At 46.9% G+C, this 12,442-nt stretch overlaps 1 protein-coding gene across 1 annotated transcript in view; it reads left to right on the top strand.

Annotated features, from left to right (window-relative positions):
• The window catches only part of GLRA1 (glycine receptor alpha 1), a 49,206-nt gene that overhangs the window by 18,347 nt on the left and 18,417 nt on the right, over positions 1–12,442 (top strand). The window contains exons 4-5 of the mRNA XM_033855073.1: positions 8,340–8,563; positions 11,536–11,618. Of these exons, the coding sequence (XP_033710964.1) occupies positions 8,340–8,563; positions 11,536–11,618 (307 nt within the window). The remainder of the gene's footprint in view (positions 1–8,339; positions 8,564–11,535; positions 11,619–12,442) is intronic.

The raw sequence follows: 12,442 nt of genomic DNA, 5'->3' as shown, positions 1-12,442 counted from the left end.
GGACTCTGGGCAAGACACTTACGCTCTGTTTAACCTCTCTGAATTTCAGTTTCCTCCCCTGTAAAATGAGTATAATAATATTCAGTGTGCTAGGCTGATGAAAAGTTTAGAGATACAATGCATATAAAATTCTAGCAAACATTAGACATCCAATAAAAGTGGCTGCAATTAGCATTTTTATGTAATTATTAAACTCACGCTGGGCTTTAGTGATCCCCTGAAGATAAACAAAGAGGCTCCGCTCCACTTGTCCAAACCATCGGCAGTTCTTCACAACAAATGTAGCCCTGATTATGTGCGATCCAAATGAGAATGCAACAGGCAGGGTGGTGACTCAGGAGAGGCTGAAGGCATGGAGCAGGCAACTGGAGCCAAGGACGCAATGGTCAGGATCCAGGGAGTCTGCCAGCTCTGTACTTGAGTGTAGAGCAGACAATGGGTCAAATCCAAGGGGCAGGGACTTCCCTGGTGGTCCAGTGGTTAAGACTCTGTGCTTTCATTGCAGGGGTGCAGGTTCAATCCCTAGTCAGGGAACTAAGATCTCACATGCTGTGCGACGTGGCCAAAAAAAAAAAAAAAAAAAAAAATTCAAGGGGCAAATCAGGAACGATGTAAGAGTACTCGTAGACTGCTGGACCTGGGGCAGAAGCCTTTTGTCCTTTGCCCGTTTTTATTTTTTATTTTTTTTTAATTTTTATTGGAGTATAGCTGCTTTACAATGTTGTATTAGTTTCCACTGTACAGCAAAATGAATCAGCTATACGTATACATATATCCCCTCTTTTTTGGATTTCCTTCCCATTTAGGTCACCACAGAGCATTGAGTAGAGTTCCCTGTGCTATATAGTAGGTTCTCATTAGTTATCTATTTTATACATAGTATCAATAGTGTATATATGTCCAGCCCAGTCTCGCAATTCATCCCACCCCCCTCCTTTGCCTTGTTTTAATATTTCCTGCTAATTGTGGGTATCTACAAACCCACAGGAACATAACAGCAGCCAGAGGCAGTAGCTGATGGCATTGAGGTATCACAAAAGTGTCGCTCAGTACAAATCTGGGAGATTCTGGATGGTGTAGTCTAGTAGCTAAATGCATGGGCTCTAGCATTAACATCTTGGGTTCAAATCCCAGCTTTGCCACTTACTAGCTGTGTGACGTCAGGTACAGTACTTTAACTTGTGCATGCCTTAATTTGCCTAACTGTAAAATGAGAATAATAGAACCTACATCACAGGATTATTGTAAATATAAAACAACACACATAAAGAACTTAGCATCATCCCTTGCATGTGGTAACATCTCAATGTATTATGTGCACTGTTATTATCAATCCTGCATCTGCCAGTAACTAGTGCTGGGAACTTGAGCTGTTAGGGCTTTAATGTCCACGTCTATCCAATGGAGATAAGAATCTGCCCTTTCATAGAACTTCATCGAACAAAACTAATGTGAGGGTGCTTTGTAAAGTCAAAAGCAGTTAATAAGTATGAGACGTTATTAATAAAAGGAACTGACACAAAAAAGAAAAACAAAAAAGAAAGAAAGAAAGAAGCGAACACAGTGTACTACTTAAAAGCACAGGACTTTGGAGTCAGCCAGTCATGGATTCGAGCCTCAGCTCTGTCACTAACTTTAGAAAAAGCATTAAGTCTCCCCAGGCTCAGTTTATCCATAAAATAGTATCCCTGTGAGAATCTGGGGAGAGGGATCATTAAAGCACTTAGCACTGTGTCTGGCACTCAGTCAAGATTCAGTAAACTCTCCATGTGCCGGTGAGCCAGGTCCATACTCTCACAGGGCAGTGATGTGACTCTTCTCACATTTGAAGCCAACATCTTTGACTGATTCCACAATGCTTCTCAGAGGTCTGGGAAAGTGCTTGAGAAGCAGCAGCAGCTCGTAAACCAAGCCTGGGACCCTCCACTCTGAATGCCCCCTGGTCCCTGGCTCTGAGCAGACTGCTCCAGTTCTCACACATTTTAATCCCAAATCCTGTCAGAGCTGAGTCTAAGTTAGAGTTTCTCCAAGGAGAGCAGAGACTGCCTGATGGCAGATTCAGCTCGGTTCTCCTCCTCCTGCCCTTAAAGGTGTACAAGGGATTAGGAAAAGTAGTGGGAAAGGGGTCAAGATTTCTGTATGCAAGTCCCACCTTAGTCACTGAACTGCTGTGTGGCCTGAGAAAAGTCTCTTTCCCTCTCTGGGCCGTGTGTAAAAGGAAGGAGTTGAGACAGAAGTCTACCTGTAATATTTGTGATGAAAATGATGAAGGATAAGCTGATGATGACAAAGAACAATGATTCTCTCCTCTGCCCCACTCTCCATCCCTACTATCTCAGTTTAGCTCTTCCTTATCTTTCATTGAACTGTCACAGTGGCCTCAAAATAAGTCTCCCTGGTCCCGTTTTCTCTCACTTCGGCACTTCATGGTCACGCCTCCCACGCTGATCTTCCTGCAGTCAAACTGGGATATTGCTCCACTGCTTAAGACTCCAGTGGTGCCCAACTGGCTACAGAATAAGATCCAAGCACCTTGGTTTGGCAGTTAAGGATACCCACAGTTTCAAATCAATCCATTCTCCAGCCTCATCACAGCAGAGTGGTTAAGAGCATGCGCTTTATATAATTAGACAAACCAGATTTGAATTCCAAGCCCATTATTTACTGGGTGAATTTGGACTAATTACTTAATCTCCCTGAGCCTTCTTCATCTATAAAATTAAGGTGAAACCACCTATAATCATAGGACTGTTTTAAACATAAGACGAGCGGAAGTTTGTGGCATGCTTAGCACAATGCCTGGTACTTAGTAGGTCCTCAGTAAGAGGGACTTTTATTACTTACGCAGCTGACGGTTGAGCTAAACTGAACTGTTTGAATGCCCCTGCCTATACACCTTTGCTGGTGCTATTCCTTCCATATGAAATTCCTTTGATAACCTACCCCCCCATCCCACCCCCGCCAACTCTACAAATCCTAACGCTAAATACACCAAGGCCGAAGCCCTGGTCCTCATGTCCTGTCCTGCTCTACACCTGTATTCCTCACCTCTGTCCTTCCTCCTCACACATCACTGGCCTCCTTTCCAGCCAAAATCAGATATTATTCATATCTCAGAACAACACCAGATCTAGAGATGCTAACTTCAGGAGGATGAAACAACCTGATAGGGGCCATTTCAAATGCCACCTTCTCCCCAAAATCACTTCCAGAATCACCCAACCTGCCTGGAAGTAATGTCAATGACTTGAAAGCAATATCTAATAGCAGCTTGTTAGAACCTCTTCTGACCCTTATCACTTTCAGTTTTGTATGTTAGATTTGTGTCCATACCTTGCCTTGCTTGCTAGATAATCTGAGCACTGTGAGGGTAGAAGCCAAGACCTGAGCCTCTGCTCTCACCGTTCTCCCACTGGGCCTCATAAGTGTTTATAGAGTTGAATCAAGTTTAGAGAAGAAACATCCCTTTAACGGCTAGAAGGCTGACACTTAGGAGGGTATAAGAATCTGATTCTTCCTCCTCCTCTTGGGTGATGGCTCTTGGTTCTGCCTGCTGTGGGCACACATCTTGCCCTTCACGTCCTCTTCCCACCAACACACCCACTATGTTCTTAGCTCTTTCCTACTAAAGCACCTCATGCTTCCTATTTCAGCACAATACTGAGTTTAGAGGAGTTTGCTGGGAGAGGTTAGAGTCTGAAATTAGACATAACCGGGGCGGGGATGGCGCGGTGGTGGGTGCACACAGGAAGCCTTCCCTCCGTGTTTGTTGAATGACAGAACGAACAAATGAATGAGTTAATACTCTACCTTGGTCTCGCAAGCATGGAAGCTGCCCAGTTTCCAGAAATCAAGCCATCAGGGAATCTCAGATGCAAGACTAGAGAGTGGGTGCTAGAGCCTGCTGAGCCAGAGCTCCACCAGTCCCTCCCCCTCGGACTCAGAAGATGGGCCACCTTGAGGGTCAAGGCCTGGAAGCCAACTACCAGAGGTGGGACCTGAGGTTCTCAGCTGGAGAACTCCAGTGCTGTTCTTCCAGCCTCTGGGCCCGAACGTGGACCCCCATCAGGTTGAACACTGACCAGAGTGACTGCAGAGCCAAGTAAGCGAAACGGCATTTAGCTTTCAGCCTATTACAACGGTTATATTGGTCCCTTCCAAACGGCATTTCCTGCTGCTGTTTACCAACCGGGGAGGAGAAAATCGATGCAGCAGCTCGTCTGGGGAGCGGGTGCTGAGGGGAGAAGGGGGCACTAGGAGAAGGGGACAAGTCGCCTGAGGACATCAGACACAGTCTCCTCAGCTCTTACCCTCACTTCTCATGAATCGCTTCAAAGCGAGACCCTATGGTTTTCATTTTGTTTTTCTCCTTTTAGGTGACGTATGTTTCTATTGCTTTATAATCAACAAGCATTACTTCTGTGATAAGAAAAATAAAGTATTTTTAAATATCAGTAATAAAATGCAACTGTAATAATATCCTTCCCTACTTAAAATTCTTCGAAGACTCCACATTAGTCCCAGGATGGAGTCCGCATTCCCCAGGACAGCCTGCTGGGCGCTGCGTGCTTCCTCCCCCTCCTGCCCTCACTCATCTACTTGCTGTTTGGTCCAAAGCACCATGCTCTTGCTTTGTCTCTAGGCCTTCACAGGTGCAGTTCCAACTGCCCAAAATGCTTTTCCTTTTTGGCTCTGCCATATTTGGTCTCACCTTAACTTCTGTATCTCCCCAGTGCCCTGTACCTAATCCCCAGCAGAGCCCAATCTCCGTGTGGTGTAAGCGCTACACCGTAGGCTCTGTGACAGCACAAACATGTCTTTCTTGTTCTCAGCGTGTTCTCCAGTGCCGAGAACAGTGCCTGGCACTTAGATGCTCCATTAAATGTCGCTGGAAAACATAAAACTAATAACGATTACCTATTAGATTTGGCAGGGTTCTTAGAGACCATCTAGCCTAACTCCTCCTTCTAACAGTGGGGCCCGGAGAAGTAAATCCAGATTTTAATCCCAGGTCTCTTCTGAATTGCTATGTGACCTTGGACAATGCCTCCTCTCTCTGACCCGCAGTATCTCCAGCTATAAAATCGGGAAAGCTCGGGCTTCCCTGGTGGCGCAGTGGTTGAGAGTCTGCCTGCCAATACAGGGGACACGGGTTCGTGCCCCGGTCCGGGAAGATCCCACATGCCACGGAGCGGCTGGGCCCGTGAGCCATGGCCGCTGAGTCTGCGCGTCCGGAGCCTGTGCTCCACAATGGGAGAGGCCCGCGTACGTCAAAAAAATAAAAAATAAATAAAAAATGGGGAAAGCTCTTCCTACCCCATCTTTTTCCGGCTCTGCTTCCCCCTCCCCCTCCCCCTCCTGGGTGGTGGATAGCTCCAGGTACACCGACTGGGTGAGTAGGTAGGATGGTGCAAGAGAAAGAGGAGGTCAGGTTTATCCTCTCAAACTGTTGCCCTTCAGGTTGAGGAGATAAGACACACACAGTGAGGTAGTGCTAAATTAAACATTTCTGGCCATTCCATTTTGCTAGGAGATCAGAAAAGGAAGAGGTCAGGGAAGCCTGGGGGCACCAAGCCTCCTACAGGAGATAAGACTTAAACTGAGCAGGCAGTGGGGGTAAGAGAAGAGGCTCCCCAGCACAGAACCAGCCATCCATAGCCAGGGGACGTAATCAACAAGTGCTCACTAGAAGGTCGGGCTGATGTGGATTCAGATTCCAGCTCTGCTGCTTACTAGCTCAACCTTTCCAAACCTCAGTTTCCTGAACCTCACTAGGAGAATTTGAATGTCTAGCTTGCAGGGGTTTTGTAAGGATTAAATGTGTGTGACAGTATCTAGAACAGTACCTGGTGCCTAACAGGCCATTTTAAGAAATGCCACTTTCTTTTCTTCCTTCCAGCCACATAAACTGGCTTGACATGTTGCTGGCAAGAACATCAGAAGTGCAGCTGGGGTTTGGGGACTGAAGGCTTTTTCTGTCCAACCATTCATAGTCTGTTTACTCTGACATGACTCCCAGTGCCTCATCTCTCCCTCCCTCCCTCCCTCTCTCCCTCTCCCTCTCTCTCTCTCTCTCTCTCACTCACTCACACACACACACACACACACGCACACAAACACACGTACTTCATGTAAAATCCACAGGACAAACAGAGGCTGTTTCTAATCCCTGATGAGATGGGGCCAGGTTGGGAGCTATTACAATCAACAGGAAAAACAAAGAATCAACCTCCAGTCTGGCCTGAAGTTTTCCCTCCACCGCAGGACTTATAAGATAGGAAATTTTTTTTTAACATCTTTATTGGAGTCTAATTGCTTTACAATGGTGTGTTAGTTTCTGCTTTATAATAAAGTGAATCAGCTATACATATACCTATGTTCCCATACCTCCTCCCTCTTGCGTCTCCCTCCCACCCTCCCTCTCCCACCCCTCTAGGTGGTCACAAAGCACCGAGCTGATCTCCCTGTGCTATGCGGCTGCTTCCCACTAGCTATCCATTTTATATTTGGTAGTGTATATATGTCCATGCCACTCTCTCACTTCGTCCCAGCTTACCCTTCCCCCTCCCCGTGTCCTCAAGTCCATTCTCTACGACTGTGTCTTTATTCCTGATTATGAGACCAAATGTCATTTTCTATGGGGCTGGAGGGAGAGGCTTCAACTAAATTACAGAACAGTCCCATAAGATGTCTTGGAACATTTCAGGAAGCTACTGATATTCCTGTAGGCAAACAGAATGTGGGAGGAAGTGGCGGGGGGGAGCGTGGGGAGCAGAAGGGCTGTTTGCTTCAGTCCATTCCTGCTGATGACAGATCGAGGGTGATCGGGATTTACGCGTAGCACCCCAAAAGAAAATATTGCATAACCTCCTTTATCCTGCACCTTCAGAGAAAAAGCAGCAGCAGGTGTTTCTGAGAAGAGATTATTCCCTGAAGGAGAACATTTAAAGTTGGACTTCAACTGAGGTTATTAATCTTCTAGGGAACTATAAACCCTCTTGGGAATCCAACAGAGAGAGCTATACCCTTCTTCATAGGAAAACACAAATACACCCCAAATTCTACTTGCAATGGAATATTCACGGGCCCCAAGTTTACAATGTCTCTCTAACAAAATTTAAAACTTTTCTTAATGGAAATATTTCTTAACTTCATTACCCAGTTTCCCACTGTGGAGACCTACCACAAATTGCTTCTCAGGTTGTTAATGAGAACTAAATGGATTCTTTAAGACCCTCTAAGACTTCAGCTAGGAGTCAAGGCACCTGGGCTTCAAAATCAACTCTGCTCTACATTTTCAGAGAGACACAGCCAGTCTCAACTCTCTCTAGATTTCAGTTCCCTCATCTGGAAAAAAAAAAGGTGGGGAAGCGGGTAGTTTTGACTAGGACAGCAATTTCTAACCCACATTCTGTAGAAGATGAGCCTCATGCACAAAATAAAAGAGTTCTATGGCCAAAATAAATCAAGGCAGTGTTGCATAGTCTATTCCCCTCTTGGAGATGTACACAACTCCTCAGCGTATTAAGGTCTCTGAGAAGTCCTGCCATAAAGAAATCTGATACATTTGGTTTAATCAAACATTTCCCTACTTGGTTTGATCATGACTTTTTTTGTCCCATCAGAGAGCATTTAACTTAGCGCTGGGTTCCAGTAAGATGTGGCATCTGTTAGTCCTCCCCAAACAAACAAATCAACACATTATAGAAGGTAACAGAAGGCCGGTATTAAAAGAGTGGTGTGAACCCTAAGACCAGCAGAACACTATAAAATCTCTCCACCAAACTTCCCTTCACTGCTTGGGAATTGGGCAAAATAGTGTGAATGCTCAGGCATCAGCTTTTAGTCTTTTCTTTTGTTCCTTCAATCCGTCTAGAATAGTGACTCTCAAACCTTAGTGGGCATAAGAATTACTGCACTGATGGGGTTGATAAAAGAGGGACTTCAGCTTTATCTGTGATGTATTATTTCTCTTATCTAACAAAAACTGAAGCAAACACAACAAAATGTTAACAGGATGAAAAACAGGTGTTTATTACATCAGTATGAACTTCATTTTTTAAATTTTTCAGAAGAAAGAATAACATTTAATTAATCTCAGTTCAGAGTTGAATATACTTAACAGGGCATCTAGAGAATTTTCAGGGATAATTATGACTGCCCTCATTTTTGCCTGATGCACAGACTTTACGTCTCGTCCCCATGTAAGATGCAACCATGCTCTGATAGCATCCTCCAGGAGGGGCTTTGGGAAGCGCTGACCGAAAGCACCTGGGCCCTCCAAGATGTGACATCCCAGGGCCTAACTCTGAGTCCACCTCCTTATCTCCTGCCTGTAGGACTATAGGGTCAACATCTTCCTACGGCAGCAGTGGAACGACCCCCGGCTGGCCTACAACGAATACCCGGATGACTCTCTGGACCTGGACCCATCCATGTTGGACTCCATCTGGAAACCTGACTTGTTCTTTGCCAATGAGAAGGGGGCCCACTTCCACGAGATCACCACGGACAACAAACTGCTGAGGATCTCCCGGAATGGGAATGTCCTCTACAGCATCCGGTGAGTTCTGTACAGGCTCATCCCCTCCATTCTCAGAACATACCCTGTGGGGGCAGACGCTAAGAGGAGGGCGAAACAGAGGTGAACAGGCCCTGGCAACCGAACACCTTTACGGAACAGGCAGAGCCAGCCCTGCAGCTTACACTCAGCAAGTAAGAATAAAATACCACGGGAACTCCTAGAAGCGAGTAGCTCATTATAACCAGGGGGACCAAGGAAGCATCCTAGAGAGGGAAGGTTAAAGTTAGGCCCCCAAGCTTACCCAGAATTTCAATCAAACAAGATGGGAAAAGAATATTCAAAGACAATGCTGACCCCAGGAACACTCGGTTACTCAAGATGAATAAATTCCAGAGAGCTGCTGAACAACAATACTCTATAGTTAACAATACTCTACTGTACATTTAAACACTTATTAAGAGGGTGGATCTCATGTTAAATGTTTCTATCATAATTTTAAATAATAGCCGAGCAAAGGCGCAAAGTCTGAAAAATCACAGCAACTTCAACATAAATGGCCTGCCAGGTGGACGGTGCTGCTGACAGGTATAAGCCAGGGCTGCTCCTTCCCTTCTAGAAAGCCTTTCTATCCTCTACTCCTTGCACTGAGTCTGCTGGGACTCCCCTCCCCAGTTGGGGGATATCCTGCATACACTGGTTATGGGCAAACTTTCAGAGCTTCCTGCCACACCCTGTGCCCCTCCCAACCCACCTAATTCTCAGTCTCCTCCCCCAAGGCAAGGAGAGAAGGACCAATGTCCATGTTATATCCTTACTACGTACCATTCACTGGGAATTTACCTATTAGGCTCAGACTTTATATGTATTATTTAAAATCCTCCTAACAACCCTATGAAGTAGGCTTTATTACGCCCACTTTGCAGATTAGACAAGTGAGGATCTGAAAGTTTAAGCAACTTGCCAGAGTTCCCACAGCTACAAAGTAGCAGAACCTAGATTCTAATCTGTTAGTGTGCACCTAATGCCCACTCAGAGCCTAGAAGAATAGTGCAGAGCATTCAATAGGCACTCAAATATTTGATGAGTGAATGAATATGTTTTTATTTCAAAGAGCTTAAAGGGACACTGGTCCTACTACTACTGTGTAGCACAGGGAACTCTGCTCAATGTTATGTGGCAGCCTGGATGGAAGGGGAGTTTGGGGGAGACTGGATACATGTATATGTATGGCTGAGCCGCTTCGCTGTGCACCTGAAACTATCACAACATTGTTCATCGGCTATACGCCAATATAAAATAAAAAGTTAAAAAAAAAAGGAGGGGGGGACACTGGTCCTAAATGCCTCTCCTGCCCCTCCAGTCCCTCAGGGGAATATATCTTTTTATTTCCATTAGGAGATGAGCTTTAAGTGTCCAAGCCCATTGGAGAGGCCGCACAGATCCTAATCCCCAAATGTGAATAGATTCAGAGTCTCCCCTGAGAGCAGGCTGGGTGGGAGAGGGGACTCAGGGACCTCAGCAGGTAAAGGAGGCACCATGGAAGGGCAGACTGGGAGGAATCCAAGGCCAACATGGCCTTCCTCACCCATTGCCCGCCCCACCCAGTGCGCATCCAGAGTGGAAGGGTGACGGGCTCAGGATGGCCACCGAGGCCTGGCTGGCTTGGATTCTGCTGCAGCCAGGCTCAGTTTCATATCTCCAGGAAGCTAAGCCCCAGTGCAGCATGACAGAAAGACAAATCAGCAGAAAGTGATGTTCCAAGGTCATTCAACTTCAGGAAGTTCACCCAGTGTGACGGCTGCCCCACTTTGGAGCTTTTATCTTCAGAAATTCAACTGCGTGCACTTTCCCTTCCCTTCCCCCTCCTTCTCCCGCTCCCTCTTTCCCCTCTTCTTCCCCTCCCTCTCCCTGCCCTTTCCCTCCCTGCCTCTGCCTTGTGCTTAAAGGGCCCGCATCCACAGCCGTGGGTGAGAGCTGGAGCAGGAAGTTCGCGCCAGGCCGTGGGCCTCACCATGTGGGGCCGAGGTGCCAGCAGCTAAGCCCCACAAGACCACCAGTTAGGGGTGTTCGGGTATTGAGGTTGGCTTTTCAGGACAGCAGTGCTAGAAAGCCCACCAGCAAACATACGAGCTCAAAATCCAAAAGCCAGGAGACCTGGTTTCGAACCCTGGCTGAGCCATCAGCTGGCTGTGTGACCTGACATGCCTCCCCACCTAGCCTTCTCTGCATCCCAGTTTTCTCACCTGTCCAGTGCAGGAGTTGGCCTGATGATCTAAGTCTCTCTGGCCTCCACGAGCCTTTCTTCTCTGTTCCCTGCAGCAGGGGCTCAGATGCTGGCAAAGCCTTTCAAGCTGAAGTCTTGCATCGCAGCTGAGCTGCAGACCTCGAGATTCTGTTAGGGGGACTCCCTCTGGTTCTGAGGTTACAGTCTCTGCCAGGGTTGAACAACCCAAAATAAACAGCTAGCCCAGACACCTGGAGCAACCACCACTCCCCAACTGACCCCAGCAGGAGCCCGCAGACGCGAGTCAGCTGTGTTGGACACCCAGCGTGCAGGGAGCCTCTTGGAAATCACTTTTGATGAGCCTAGTGTGTGAAGGGAGAACCCAAGAACCACCTGCGCACCTGATACATACAGGTGCACCTGGGGATGCTTGAGGCCTGGTGGTGCTCAATTTAAAATTCAGGCTCTGCCCTACCTGAGGGCTCTACAGAAGATAAGGGATGGAGGTGGCCCATGGCCTACAGGCCTTCAGGCAACTTGCTAAAGGCAAGTTTCTAGAAGCCAGACAGACGCCAAAGAAGCCCAGAAGTTCCACCTACTTGTGTGACTTTAGGCAACCTACTTTATCTCTCTGACGTGGAAATATACATATATTATTTCAATAAACACTGGTTCCCTAGCCTCCTTGGCCTTTCCTAGATAACTGATTTTCCAGCAGTAACTGGAACAGAGGCACAGCTTCTCTGGTTTGTGGTTCCAACGTCATACAACTCCTTTCTCTTCCCAGAATCACCCTGACACTGGCCTGCCCCATGGACTTGAAGAATTTCCCCATGGACGTCCAGACGTGCATTATGCAACTGGAAAGCTGTGAGTCCCTTGCATGAGGCCTCTAAAAGAACCAGACTCTCCTATCCCCATGGGACCAGCATAAATTCCCACACAGATGCTCCTAACCACTGGACCCCAGGAGATTACTGTAATAGCCCAAATACCAGATGAGGAGCTTTGCTCTTAGAAAACGCATTAGAAACATAACTTCCCTAACATTGTCTGACTGAAGTTCAGCTCTGGAGCCAGCAGCATTCTCCAAAGAGGCACTGTTCCATGTCCCCTGTGAACATGCTCACCAGGAATGGAGGAGCAATAGCTTGAATAAGTCATGGATGCTCACTCCAGCAAGGGAGAGGTCTTCTGCACAAGTAACTCTAAGGCAGGCAGCAAGTGGTAAGTGTGTGGTTAGACGTACAAAATGCTGTGGCCTCAAGGCAGAAAGTGCACTTCCTTCTGACTGGGAAGGAGACAGGGTGTGGAGAAGGCTTTATGGAGGAGATCACAGGTGAACCAAGATTTTAACAGATGGGGGAGCTCACTTCTTTGACTGCAAACACAGAAACCAATCTGACTCATGTAAAGAATGGAATTAAGTGGAAGGACATAGGGGTTCCACATGGACTTGAAGGAAAAGCTAAAGTACAAGAACCAGGCCAGAGCATTTAGGCAACAGGAACTAACAGACCATCCCCTCGGAGCACCACCTCTGAGGAGAGTCTGCACCAGCCATCCCCGAACCCTTTGTCACTTTACTCAACAGAGAGTCTGATTGGCCTAGTTGAGTCACCATCTCACACCTTGGCCCCCAACTGATAGCCCCGCCAGGATAGCATACCATACAGTTATTCCCCAGAGGAAAA

The sequence above is a fragment of the Tursiops truncatus genome, chromosome 3 (genome assembly GCF_011762595.2).
Source record: "Tursiops truncatus isolate mTurTru1 chromosome 3, mTurTru1.mat.Y, whole genome shotgun sequence".
NCBI lineage: Eukaryota > Metazoa > Chordata > Mammalia > Artiodactyla > Delphinidae > Tursiops > Tursiops truncatus.
Note: the sequence above shows the minus strand (reverse complement) of the source record. Positions and strands in the feature narration are given on the sequence as shown.